The following is a 12,856-nucleotide window of genomic DNA, read 5'->3' on the forward strand; positions in this document are numbered from 1 at the left end:
GCCTCCATATCAAAGTTTTGATAAGGGGTGGGTGTTTGGCATATCAGATGAGATACCTGTATCCACACCATGTGTCTGGGATCAGACCCTGAGTCTGTCTTCAATTCCAGCTTCCTGCTAACATGCCCCTGGGAGGCAGCAGGTGATGGCCCCTTTACTTGAGTCCCTGCCACCCATGGGGGAGACCCTGATTGAGTTCCAGGCTCCCAGCTTTGGCTTGGTCCAGCCCTGGGCATTGCAGGCCTTTGGGGAATGGACTGGCAGATAGAAGATCTCGCTGTCTCTTCCTCTGCCCCTCTGTCTTTCAAAGAAACAAAAATAAATTTACCACCTTCACAAAACTTTGATTATATAAAGCTGCCATTTGTTTCTCTTGTTAACTAATCTTTTGTTATAAGTGTGTCAGCCATGACCCTTATTATGGATGAGGAAAAGCTAACAACCTTCTACCCCTACAGCTGTGTTCCAATAAAAATATTGATGGACACTTTTCAGAAATATCATTCTTTTTAAAAGCAATTTTTAATGTAAAAAAGAAAGAAACAAAGAAAGCATTCTTAGCTTACAGGCCATATAAAAGCTCATGGATTTAGACCACAGACACTGGTTTGCAAACTCCTGGGCTAGGACATCCAGGCAAAGGGCTGGGACCAGCAGTGACCTTGGCATTACCACGTCCTTGCATATCTGAAGCAGAGAATCCTGTCTGCTGCCTTGTCAGTAATGAACCTAAGATGTGTGCCTGTGTTCTCCAGGGCTTTGACAGCCTGACCGAAGCAACTCCCTTGAGGTTTTTCCTCAAGAAAACGCCAACCCCTTTCTTTGTGTTCTGTGTAGTCTTATTAAGACCTATGAGTACAAAGAGTTAGTGTTCTGACATCAAGTAAGTGGCCCCAGGCTTGAGCACAGAGCATGAGAAGTAGGGGAAGGCAGGCAAGAAGCCCAGTCGCACAGACAACAGACACCAGGCCTGGTGACCAGAAGCAAGGCAAGCACATGTTCAGCCTGCCCCAAAGCAGGACTCTGAGCAGGGTACCACTCAACTTGAGCTGCCTGCCTTTCCCAGAGTGTTGGAACTACAGAACAGATGAAGAGCAGGTGGTGCATGGTGAGGAAACAGAATTTCCGGAACTTGTCAACCCAGGACAAAACACTGTATTAGGATGGAATCAGACTAACAGACCCCAAAACAATCTGGACTTTGAGTAGTCTGTTCCTCATGTACTCTATAGTTGAAAACTTCATTCACAGGATGAAAGAAAAGAAAGAGAACAAACTGGATCTCCAACAAGTCTGCAGGAATTGCAAAGAGGCTATCTCATCACAAAGCTTTAGGAAACTGAAGAGCTCACTTACTTGCCAGTTCAATGATTTCCATTCTTTTTCCATCAACATCCTGACCAACGAAATTTAAACCTTTCTGCTCAAATTGGCTGATCATCTTAGGGTTCACCTGGAAAGATAAGAAATTCAGCATCTTGGAGCCTCAGTGAAAAAACGCAGAGCAGCTTATGACAAATCCTCCATCAGTTGGGTGGTTTTTCCATCCCAGAAAGCCTCTAACTAATAGTTCATTTCTATACTAAACTCTCCAAGCCTAATGCTCAATTCTCAATGAACCAGAGCTACAAAGTCTCAGACAGTCCACCTCGGAACCTTGCCTCAAGCTCTAGCTTCCCACTCATGGCATCTTCCCGCCTGTATTCGCGCTCTCTCCCCCAATCACAAATTTGCTTGAGAACAGCAACTATTTCTCACGAATGATCTCAACACTTACATTAAACATAATTACATCAGAGCTCTAGAGGGAAGCTTAAAGCAATTGCTCTACTAGACTGTCAGGTACCGGTCACTGCACACGTGGCTGCTAGCCGCACTCCTCTCACCCCTCCCCAGCCCTTTCCTTAACACCAGGCTTCCTTTTCTTCCTTTATTTCTTTTCACTTATTTTCTTTTTGATGATGTTTAAATAGTTAAGAATGTATACTCATATGGACACGGATTAGGGTGGGGAGGGTCAAGGAATGGGGGAAGTAGACGAGACAATTGTTTCCAAGTTTCATTTTTTCTTCCTGTATCTAGGAGTACAGGGGAGAGAAGATGAGAGGGCCTCTCCTAGCCAGACTTCCTTTTCAACCTCTGTTTCACTGAAAATGCTTCCTCATCTGAAATCCCAGTGGGCTCTGATCTGTCTTACACACTCTCAGCCCCATATGCCTTTCTCTTTAACATTACACTAATTTTCATCATTTGTAATTATCTTTCTTTTTGCAGCAACTCTGTTGAGATATAATTAAGACACAACATAATTCACTCATTTAGTGTATTCCCACAAGTGTGAGACACAATCAGTGGAAAAACAAGCCCTGTATACTTGTCATGCCTTAATCCCCCCCCCAACTGTATCTGCTCTGGTCCTTGTCAAAACTAACATACATCTGTGGTGTAGAATGTATCAAGTATTTCATGTCTTGTTACAGTTGAATACTATTCCATTGTATGCATGTAACAGACTTTGCTTTTCTATTCACCAAATGATGGACATATGAGTTGTTTCCACTTTTTTGGCCATTATGAATAATGCTGCTGGGACCATTTATGTACTAGTTTTTGCATGAATATATATTTTCACTTCTCTTGAGGACATATTTAGGAGCAGAAATGCTACGTCAATGTCAACTCTAAGTTAAACCTTCTAAAGAACTTCCAAAGGATTTTCCAAAATGGCTGCACTACACTGCAAAAGATGAAGGTTCTAAATATTCAACGTCCTCATTTTCCTTGTCCAACTTTTGACTATAGCCATCCCAGTTGGTGTGGAAGGGCATCTCTTTGTGATGTTGATCAGCACTGCTTTCATAACTAATAATATTTACCACCATTTCGTGTATTTATTGGCCATTTGTACAGCTTTAGAGAAATGTCTATTGAGATCTTTGTTATTATTTTAACATCTGTTATGTTCTACCTAGAACTCACTTCCTCAATACATAGGATCTAATTTGTAATGACTGTTGCTGAACATTTTGTCCTCTCCTTTTAGAATGTAAGCCCCCTAATAACATGAAGATGATGTCTGCCTTTCCATCTTCCATCTCTAGGTGTACACTGCATACAGATGCTTAAAAGATACTACCTCTGGAAGCAAGAGAAAGACTCTTCCACATCCTCACTCTGCTGCTCTTGAGGTGAGAAGCCATGGGAGATGTGGCACATCTTCCCTGAGCTCATAGGTACCAGCAGGCTGAATGGCATCCACGAGGGCCACTTGCTATGCATAGGGGCCCTGACACACTCAGCACCCACACTCTGCAACCATCCAGCATGGGAATCATACCTCATACCGATGTCTGTGTCTTTCCTCTATAAAAGGAACATCACCATAAAGTTTTCCTGTAAAGATACAAGAATGAAATTAATCTTTACTGAAATAATCCACTTTAGGACTGTAACTGTGGTATAAGTGTAGAGGAAGTCTCTTTGAGCTCCATGTGTCTATCAAGATCTAAAAATGACCAGTTTCCAGGTAATAATCTAGATTTTTTTCCCCTTATAGTAGAGAATTGTGACAGCTTCTTTGAAACCCTGAAGCAATTCTCAGCTAAGTCCTCGCCATTGCAGTAAGAGAAGACGACAGTTAAACCAGTCCACCATACAACCCAGTAGATCTGTGCTCCATTTTATGACAAAACGGAGACCAAGTAATGTCCATTAAATCAATACAATCAAGTGACCCCATGGGGTCCATTTTATAAAAGAAAAATGAAACCAAAGGAAGGGAAACCAAACCAAGGGACTTGTACCAAACTCCACCCTGCTGGGCAGCACAGTCCACTCGGTGCAGGTCTCAATGCCTTCTCCACGACACCAGATGTCTCCCATTTTCCCACAGTACTGGCCACATTTCTTTACATCCTTCCTTTCCACTAACCTTAGAATTTGACTTCTAAGAATCTCCTCCGGAAAACAGAAATGAGCATAATGATATGATCATGAAGATGAGCACTGTAGCATTATCTAATAGGCAATGACTGGAAACAAGCAGGGTATTCAAGAATAAGGGACTGGCAGATTAAACTAAGTGCCTCTAATATCAGCAGTATGTGGCTCAGAATCATCTGTGGCGTTACCTCAACACATTCATGTGGCTGAGGAGCTGCAGCTCAAGGCAGCATCAAGGTCATGACCTAATTGGCAACAGGCATGGCAGCAAGATGCTTGGGGACTACAGCGTCCAATGAATAGGAGCTGCTTCAACATCAGATACCTACCCAGAAGCACCGCACTGGAGCAGGTTACAGCACTGGTACAGTTCAAGGGGGTCAATGCTTATGCCTGCAGCATCAGCCCTTAAGAGGCAGACCCCAGGAACACAGTCAAGGGAATATAGGACATCAGTGCAGGAAGTCCCCGTAAGCCTCAACAGACCCAGCAACTGGGCTCAGTTCAACAGACTCTGCAGGATGATTCTTGCCCCAAAGAAGCCAAATGCCTTGTAACTCACTTGAGCTTCTGACTTGGATGAAAAAAACACAAATTGAAGCCAGCATAGTAACACAGTGATCTGGCAGCTCTGCTTCCAAGCCAGCTAAGAGATGGTGTGCCTGGGAAAGTAGAAGGAAATGCCCAGTACTTGTGTGACACTTGGGTGGAGCTCCAGGCTCCACCTGGCCTGGCCCTGGCTGCTGTAACCATTTGGGAAGTAAACCAGCAGATGGAAGATCTCTCTGTCTGCCTTTCTCTCTCTTTTTCTTGCTCCTTCCCTCCCCTGATTCGTGCTACCCTACACATAAAGAAATCTTTTAAGAAAAAACAAAATGCACATTCATATGATTGTAGAATCAGTGGTCACAACTGAACTCCTATTTGCAATTCTGTCCTTACAGACTGATCTCTCTCTAGTGATGATGGAAGTGACAGTAAATATTTAAGGCTCATGTATTAGAAAGAGGACTAGCAGGTGCAGTGAGTTCCTTTGTGAGAGGTCCATCAAACATCACTGAGTTGGGGTCATCCGGGACAGCCTGTGTACTACAGCTACAGCTTCATAGACATTAGAGGAAAAGGGGAAATAAAATACAACATGCAACTACATCTACCATCCAGAAAGTAAAGAAAACAGGCACTGCAATCTGGCCCTAACTTTGAGAGAACTCTATGTCTCCTATGACCCCTGATTTGCTCATTGATCTTTTCTTCCTATGGCCCAAAGTTTGTTTCCTGCTTCTTTCATGATAACAGATGGCTTAGTGAATCAAATCCCAGAGCCTGCCACCATGACCAGAGAGGGTGAGAAAGCAGCATGAATCTCCGAAGAGTCTCTCTGAGGTATCATCATAGGGTAAGGACCTTTGAAACAGCACTAAGTTTGCTAAGATAGTTCAGAAGTGACCACAAGCAGGGAGGAATGTAGTGACCCTGGGCCACACTGCCTGGCTCTGAACTCCAGGCCACCATTTAAAGGATATGTGCCTCAGACAGATTAACTCACATCTCTGTCTCAGTGCAAAATTGGGACCATGGTAGCCCCTACTTCCTAGGGTGTTGCGGCTGTGGGGATTAAATAAATCAAAATATCTGAAGCACTTGGGACTTAGTTAAGTAAACCATGTAAGCAATCGTGATTGTTAGCCACAAACAACACCATCCAAACAGAAAGAATGGAATTGCAGTAGAAGCTCTACAAGTTAACAGAGTTCTCCTGCACCAGCACCAGCGCATAAGCGGGTAATCAAAAATATCTGATGAACAGACGAGACGATACATGTACAGTGTATGATTAAACATGCTTCTAGAACTCTGGAAGCTTTACTGCGGCTTCAAAATTTTTGTTGGCTTTAAATGTTTCAAGGATAATTTATAAAACCAATAGTTTGCTATATTAAGCAAAAATAATAATATTTCCTTTAAAACTCTATGTTCATGGGGTTAACATAGGGACTTGCCACCTGCAGTCATGTCATATGCCACCTGCAGCATGTCATATGGGTGGTGGTCTGAGTCCCAGCTGTCCCACTTCCAATTCAGCTTCCTGCTTATGGCCTGGGAAAGCAGCAGAGGATGACTCAATGGTTTGGGACCCTACAGCCATGTGGGAGACCCAGAAGAAATTCCTGGCTCCTGGCTTCAGATCAACTCAGCTCAGGCTTTGTAGCCATTTTGGGAGTGGATAGTGGATAGAAGATCTTTCTGTCTCTCCATAACTGTCTTATTTTTTTAAAAGATTTATTTATTTTTATTGCAAAGTCAGATATATAGAGAGAGGAGGAGAGGCAGAAAGGAAGATCTTCCATCTGATGATTCACTCCCCAAGTGACCGCAACAGCTGGTGCTATGCAGATCCAAAGCCAGGAGCCAGGAGCTCTTCCAGGTCTCCCACGCGGGTGCAGGGTCCCAAGGCTTTGGGCCATCCTCTGCTGCTTTCCCAGGCCACAAGCAGGGAGCTGGATGGGAAAGTGGAATAGTTGGTACACAAACCAGAGTTCATATGGGATCCTGGTACATGCAAAGCAATGATTTGGCCACTGAACTATCATGCTGGGCCCCAAAAAAGCCTTTTTTTAAAAAAAAGACTTATTTATTTTTGTTGCAAAGTCAGATATAGAGAGAGAGGAGGAGAGACAGAGAGGAAGATCTTCCGTCCAATGATTCACTCCCCAGGTGACTGCAATGGTCGGTGCTATGCCGATCCAAAGCCAGGAGCCAGGAGCTCTTCCAGGTCTCCCACGCGGATGCAGGGTCCTAAGGCTCTGGGCCGTCCTCTACTGCTTTCTCAGGCCACAAGCAGGGAGCTGGATGGGAAGTGGGGCTGCCAGGATTAGAACCAGCACCCACATGGGATCCTGGTGCATTCAAGGCGAGGATTTTAGCCACTAGGCCACTAGTGCCAGGCCCCAAATAAGCTTTTTAAAAGCTCTTTTGTGGGCTTGGCAGCGTGGCCTAGTGGCTAAGGTCCTCGCCTCGATCCCATATGGCTGCTGGTTCTAATCCCGGCAGCTCCACTTCCTCTCTATCTCTCCTCCTCTCAGTATATCTGACTTTGTAATAAAAATAAAATAAATCTTAAAAAAAAAAAAAAAAAAAAAAAAAAAAGCTCTTTTGTGAAGCTGAATGGTCTAGCAGTTAGAACACTCATACCTCATCTCGGAGCTGCTGGGTTGATGCACAGCTCCACTCCTGACCTCAGCTTCCTGTTACAGCAGACCCTTGGAGGCAGCGGTAATGGCTCAAGCAGTTACGGGACCCTGCTGCTCTCATGGAAGAACTCAAATGCATCCTTGGCTCCTGGTTCTGGTCCCCTGATTGCTGTCATTTGGGGAGGGAGACAGACTAGGAGGAAGGGAGGAGAAGAGGGAGAGAAGGAAAGAGCGAGCGAAGGAGGAAGGGAGAGACAGACAGAGAAAGTGGGGGAGAGAGAGACAGACAGAAAAAAGAAAACTAAACTCCAGCCTGTGTGTCTTCAGCTGTGAGCTGAGTGGCACATGCCCCTCCTTTGGGGACCTCCTTGCCTTGCTGCATTTCCCTTGTCCCACCTGGGGACCCCTGATCAAGAAACCGACCTCGCTTCTTGCCTCCTGCTCAAGCCCCGGGAAGCTAGCGCCCACCTGCTGCAACTCACATCCCGGAGCTTCTGCCCCTTACCTTTCACCTAGTCCCACACTTTCTTTTTTGAAAGGGGCTAAAGAGCATCACGCCTGTCATCCACGCAAGGGCCAGTCCCTACCTGGTGGGCTCCACTGCTGCTCTCCTCCTAGCAGACCAGCCTGGATTTGGTGCAAACACAACTGCTGCACCAGTGTCTTAATTTGATTTACTTGATTGCTTTGACAGCATTTTAAAATTCTACTTGAAAAGCAGAGAAACACGCTCCACGTGCTGGGTCACTCCCGCATGCCAGGAGTTGGGAGTCAATCCAGGTCTTTCACAAAACTACTTAAGTCATCACATGCTCCCGTCCAGGGGCTGCATTAGCAGGAAGCTGGAGTCAGGCGCAGAGGCAGGGCACAAGCCAGGCACTCCCCTAGGAGACACACACATTTTAAGCAACACCCTTACCACTGCACCAAACGCCTGCTTCTGGGGTATTCCTCAGACTATCCAGAACCTTGTCCTGTACTACTTAGGCATTTTAGATGCCAAGACGCTATGCATGGGCAAGGGTTTGCTGGTGACTGTCTAATCCAAAGACATTCAGAGGCTGCCCAGGTTACAAATATCTGTAGTATGTTTGGCTTGCATAATGTTGGCACACAATGTTTCAACATTTCAAATAAGTTGCCAACATTTAAAAACGAAGATTTCACACAAAACTCAACATTTACAGATTTTCCCGAAAATTCAGAAGACTAGCAGCAGTGAATCCACAGTTTTTTTATGCAGCTATCTGCTGCAGCAACTACTCATTTGCCATGACACATCATTGTCAGTTTCCCAGTCTCTACCACTCCCTACTGCCTCTCTCACCCTGAGTTCAGTGTAGATGCCGCTGACCGCCCAGCACTTCTCACATTTGCTCGTTGCACTCCCCACCCGGCCTCACCGGTAGCTCCAAGCAATGCCAGCCCAGCAGGCAGAGTTCTCTAAGCCAAACCTGTGTTTTCAGCTCGGCTCTCCTCACACAAAATGTTCCCCCAGAAAGAGAAGCTTTTCTGCCTCAGAGCTCTCAGTGAGAGGCAGCTTGCAGCTGCAGGTACTGAGCTGTCCGGGCCCTCCTGTCCCCTAAGGATGAAAGGGTATCGCCCCAGTCCCTCTGTAGAGTGAAGTGCTCAGAACAAGTGCAGCAACTTTCTCAAAATGATCCGGATGGTGACTAAAGCTTCATACGATCCCTTTCTCTAGAGCAGAATGGTGAGTGTGTCCTAGGGGTTTAGAAGGCAATGAGAAGCCGTGCCCACACTGAGCTAACAACTGGTGTTCAGCAAGTACAGCCAGGGCTGACCGCCAGCCCTTCCCTTGTTTCTCTACTGCTGTGAGGTTTTAGACGTCATTCCTTCAATTTTTAAAAAATACCTTGTTTCTCTAATCCTTTGTGCTCTGTTATTATCTCAATTTCCCAGTATAAAACACCTTAGCTTTAAAAATGCTAACTGGGCTCAGTGTGATGGCTCAATGGCTAAATCCTTCCTTATCTTACAAGTGCCAGGATCCCATATGGGCGCTGATTCACATCCGGCTGCCCCACTTCCCATCCAGCTCCCTACCTGTGGCCTGGGAAAGCAGTGGAGGATTTCCCACAGCCTGTGACCCTGCACCCATGTGGGAGACCTAGAAGAAGCTCCTGGTTTCTGACTTTGGATCAGCTCAGCTCTGGCTGTTGCAGCCATTTGGGGAATGAACCAGCACATAGATCTTTCTGACTGCCCTTCTCTCTATATATCCGCCTTTCCAATAAAAATAAATAAGTTTTTTAAAAAGAAGCCAACCATAGCTTTTACCTCCATATCATAGAGCTACATTTTTGTCATCATTTGTCTCATTTTCTTTCCATGTAGCATTCTTATCTCACTCTTAGCATTTTTTTTTAGCTATTATGTATTATCCTGCTAGTCCAGTTTGGCAGGGTTGGGGGAGGAAGGAAACAGGGGGTGTACCTAAATAGAATCTCCAAGCTACGGAGATCCTTGCTCCCTCCCCCTACACACACAATGCCCTGCCGGCCACTACACAGGTAGCAGTGCCACTTGCAATGCCACATCACGAACTGAAGCTGGCCCCCAAGCTTTGAAAGGGTTACAGGTCCATGACAAGGTCTTTACACTGACCTTCGCAACTCTCCATACCTGACACCGTCTCTAAAGGGCAAGGTAGGGGACATAAAGTTCATCTGTTGCTGGGATAGCAGAGCTGTATCCCAGACCTAGGGAGCCACATGTCAACAAACAGCCCCAACAAAATGGCTTCCCTGGTAAGGGGCAAGAAAGAGCATGGAAAAATGCCACCCTTCGGTATGCACCTCGGGTCTCTAGACCTGGTGGCTAGCTGGCATATTCTTTTCCCAAGGTCCCACCTCACCCCTCAGCACAATGCACTTCCAGGACCCTACATCCCTGGCCACCTCTCTTTTATGCAGACTTTGTAAGCCACCTCATTAACTGAGACAAGGTTTGTGTATGGGGTATATTAAAACCATCTTCACAATCTAATGACTTGAGAAACTAGAGAAGCTGTTCACTTGCATCACTGCTTTGATAAGAAGCGAGAACACACAAGCTATTTTTCTAGTCCCCTAAAGGTGGCCTGGCATGCTCCACTGCGCTGTGTCCTTCTCTATCCTGGCCTGAAGCTCTCTGCACCTGCAGTGCCATGACTTTTGCCCAGCCCTCCACCACTGCAGCACACCCAGTACCTTCCCAAATGGCTTCTTGCCTGGGTTCTTTTGGAACAAAACAGGGTGGACATGGACATGGCAGTGAGCTGCTTCGCCTGAACACGGGACATGCAGAGCAAGGCCCTGCGGCTTTGAGTGCCACCTCCTCTGGCTGTGCCCTGATGCCCTCGCTGCCTCTGCCCTCCTCACTTTTTGTCACACTCCTGTCTGCCAGCATCACCCTGAGGGGTGCAACCCGGCCTCCCTTGTCAGCTGCAGGCTGTCTGCCTCAAGTCTCGGTGTCCCCTTGTCACCTGCCCTGAGGGTTTTCTCAGAACTCAGGTTGCCACCTGTGAGAACTACAGCTGCTGATTCCTTCAAATATATTGCATGACTTTCTTTTTTTCTTTTTCAGGTTTTTTTTATTATTATTAATTACATTGTATTATGTGACACAGTTTTATAGGTACTGGGATTCCCCCCACCCCTCCCCCAACCTTCCCCCCATGGTGGATTCCTCCACCTTGTTGCATAACCACAGTTCAAGTTCAGTTGAGATTCTTTCATTGCAAGCATATACCAAGCCTACAGTCCAACATCTCATTGCCCAGACAAATTCAACGGCTTGTTGGGGAGACCATCTCTGGTCTGAAGGTAGAGCCAGCAGAGCACCATCCCTATCAATTAAAAGCCCCGACATAACATCAGCAACAATTTACAATGTCATGGAATTAATTGACATAGTATTGGGCAACCAAGATGTTAAAAAAAAATGCAGGTTCTTTACCACATACTGTGACTCCTTCGCCGACACTTCAACTTTGGTTTATACATGACTGGGTTCTATACACCTTAAAATGGCCATAGGCTACCACTCAGCTGTCTCATGTCTATTTTCTTTATAGTATTACATTTTACATATACTGTTTTTCATATTGACAGCATGTCATCTTAAATTAAGGCATATTGCACAACTTTCTCAAGGCAATGCACACCTGTGGATGTGTTCTTAGCAAGAAAACCAAACGCTGAAACGGTGCGTGGCCAGGTGACCCCCGAAGGAGCCCTGCACCCCCTGCAAGTCTTCATGCTCAGCTGGCAACCACAAACACCACAACAGCTGCTATTTGGAATCTGAACACCCTCTACTAGCAAAACCGCTCTGTGACCTCCGGCTAGCCTCTCGCCTGAGCCTCAGCCCACTTCAGCTCGAGCCACAACTCCTTCTAGATTTCTTGCTTTTCAAAGCACCTCATTTCCTATTTCCCTGCTCCACGTCATTTCCCCAGCTTTCCAATTGCCTCTTGCTGAGTTTATCAGTCAGTAAATGTTGTCACCATAAGGAGACATAAGTCCTACCATCTATAGCCCCAGAGAAAATGAGGTTTTTCAAAATTCAGGGACATCATCTATACAACAAAAATGCAAACCTGAAGAGAAGAGCGTTCAAAGAGCCCAACAGCTGCAAAAAGTTGTATTTTAAAAACACTCACATTTGGGGGGATGGTACTACAATGGTATAGCTAGATGGTTCTCTACTTGCAGTGCTGGCGTCCCATATAGGTGCTGGTTCATGTCCCAGCTGCCCCACTCTCACACAGCTCCCCAATTATGGCCTGGAAAAGCAACAAAGGATCGCCCAAAGCCTTGGGACCCTGCACCCATGTGAAAGAACAGAAGAAGCTCTTGGCTTCAAATTGACTCAGCTCTGGCCATTGCAGCCATTTGGGGAGTGAACCAGCAGATGAAAGCTATTTATCTCTCTCTCTCTCTCTCTGAACACATCTATATTAAAAAAAAATTACAGCTCAGAAAGGGATTCCCTAGTGAGATAGCAGCACCGGGGCTGCCTGTCTAGGTGGAAGACAGGAAACTAGCGTGAGAGGCTGCCAGACTGGTGCCCATGCCGCTCACTAGATGCCTCCCTGGCCCTCTGCCTCCTCAGCTGAAATGAACAAGTTGGCACAAATGGCTTAGGGGAACTCTCTGTTCTTATTCCTTGTCACCAAACGGGGTATTTACTTAGCAAGGAGAGCAATGGAGAGCTGTTGTGTTTCAGTTAATTCTGCCCAGGATGCGGATTGCCCCACTGCCTCAGCCATGCCTGTCACTCAATGGGTGGAACTTGTTTGCAATCAGGATTCAGCAAACCATAAGCTAATCTGCAACCAAAAGCAATCCTCCTGTTTGTGCTTGGTCCGCAAACTAAGAACAGCTTTTACATTTTTTAAGCGGTTGAACAAATCCAGACAACACATGAAAATTATATGATATAACAATTTCAGCACCCATGACTAAAGTATCATTAGAACACAGCCACACTCCCTCACTCACACATGTCTTTGTTTTCAAGCTACAGTGGCTGTTAAATCACTTGCTGGAAAGTTCCTGAACCCCAGGCTATATTGTGTAGGCTGGGGTTGTAGACAGTGCATGGGTGCTCCTGATTACTTGAGACTTGGGTAGGGTAGTTTCTATTTAGTAGAAATACAAAGAAATGTGAATTAGAATCCAATTAGAGGGGTGGGCATTTGGCCTGGCCAGTAGGAG

General features: G+C 45.8%; 1 protein-coding gene across 2 annotated transcripts in view; it reads right to left on the reverse strand.

Moving 5' to 3' along the window:
* The window catches only part of CTPS2 (CTP synthase 2), a 106,958-nt gene that overhangs the window by 22,058 nt on the left and 72,044 nt on the right, over positions 1–12,856 (reverse strand). For both annotated transcript variants that reach the window (XM_004597508.4, XM_058658489.1), the window contains 2 exons: positions 3,338–3,393; positions 1,357–1,453 (listed from right to left, as the gene is read on the reverse strand). In XM_004597508.4, the coding sequence (XP_004597565.3) occupies positions 1,357–1,453; positions 3,338–3,393 (153 nt within the window). The remainder of the gene's footprint in view (positions 1–1,356; positions 1,454–3,337; positions 3,394–12,856) is intronic.

The sequence above is a fragment of the Ochotona princeps genome, chromosome X, assembly GCF_030435755.1.
Source record: "Ochotona princeps isolate mOchPri1 chromosome X, mOchPri1.hap1, whole genome shotgun sequence".
Classification (NCBI taxonomy): Eukaryota; Metazoa; Chordata; class Mammalia; order Lagomorpha; family Ochotonidae; genus Ochotona; species Ochotona princeps.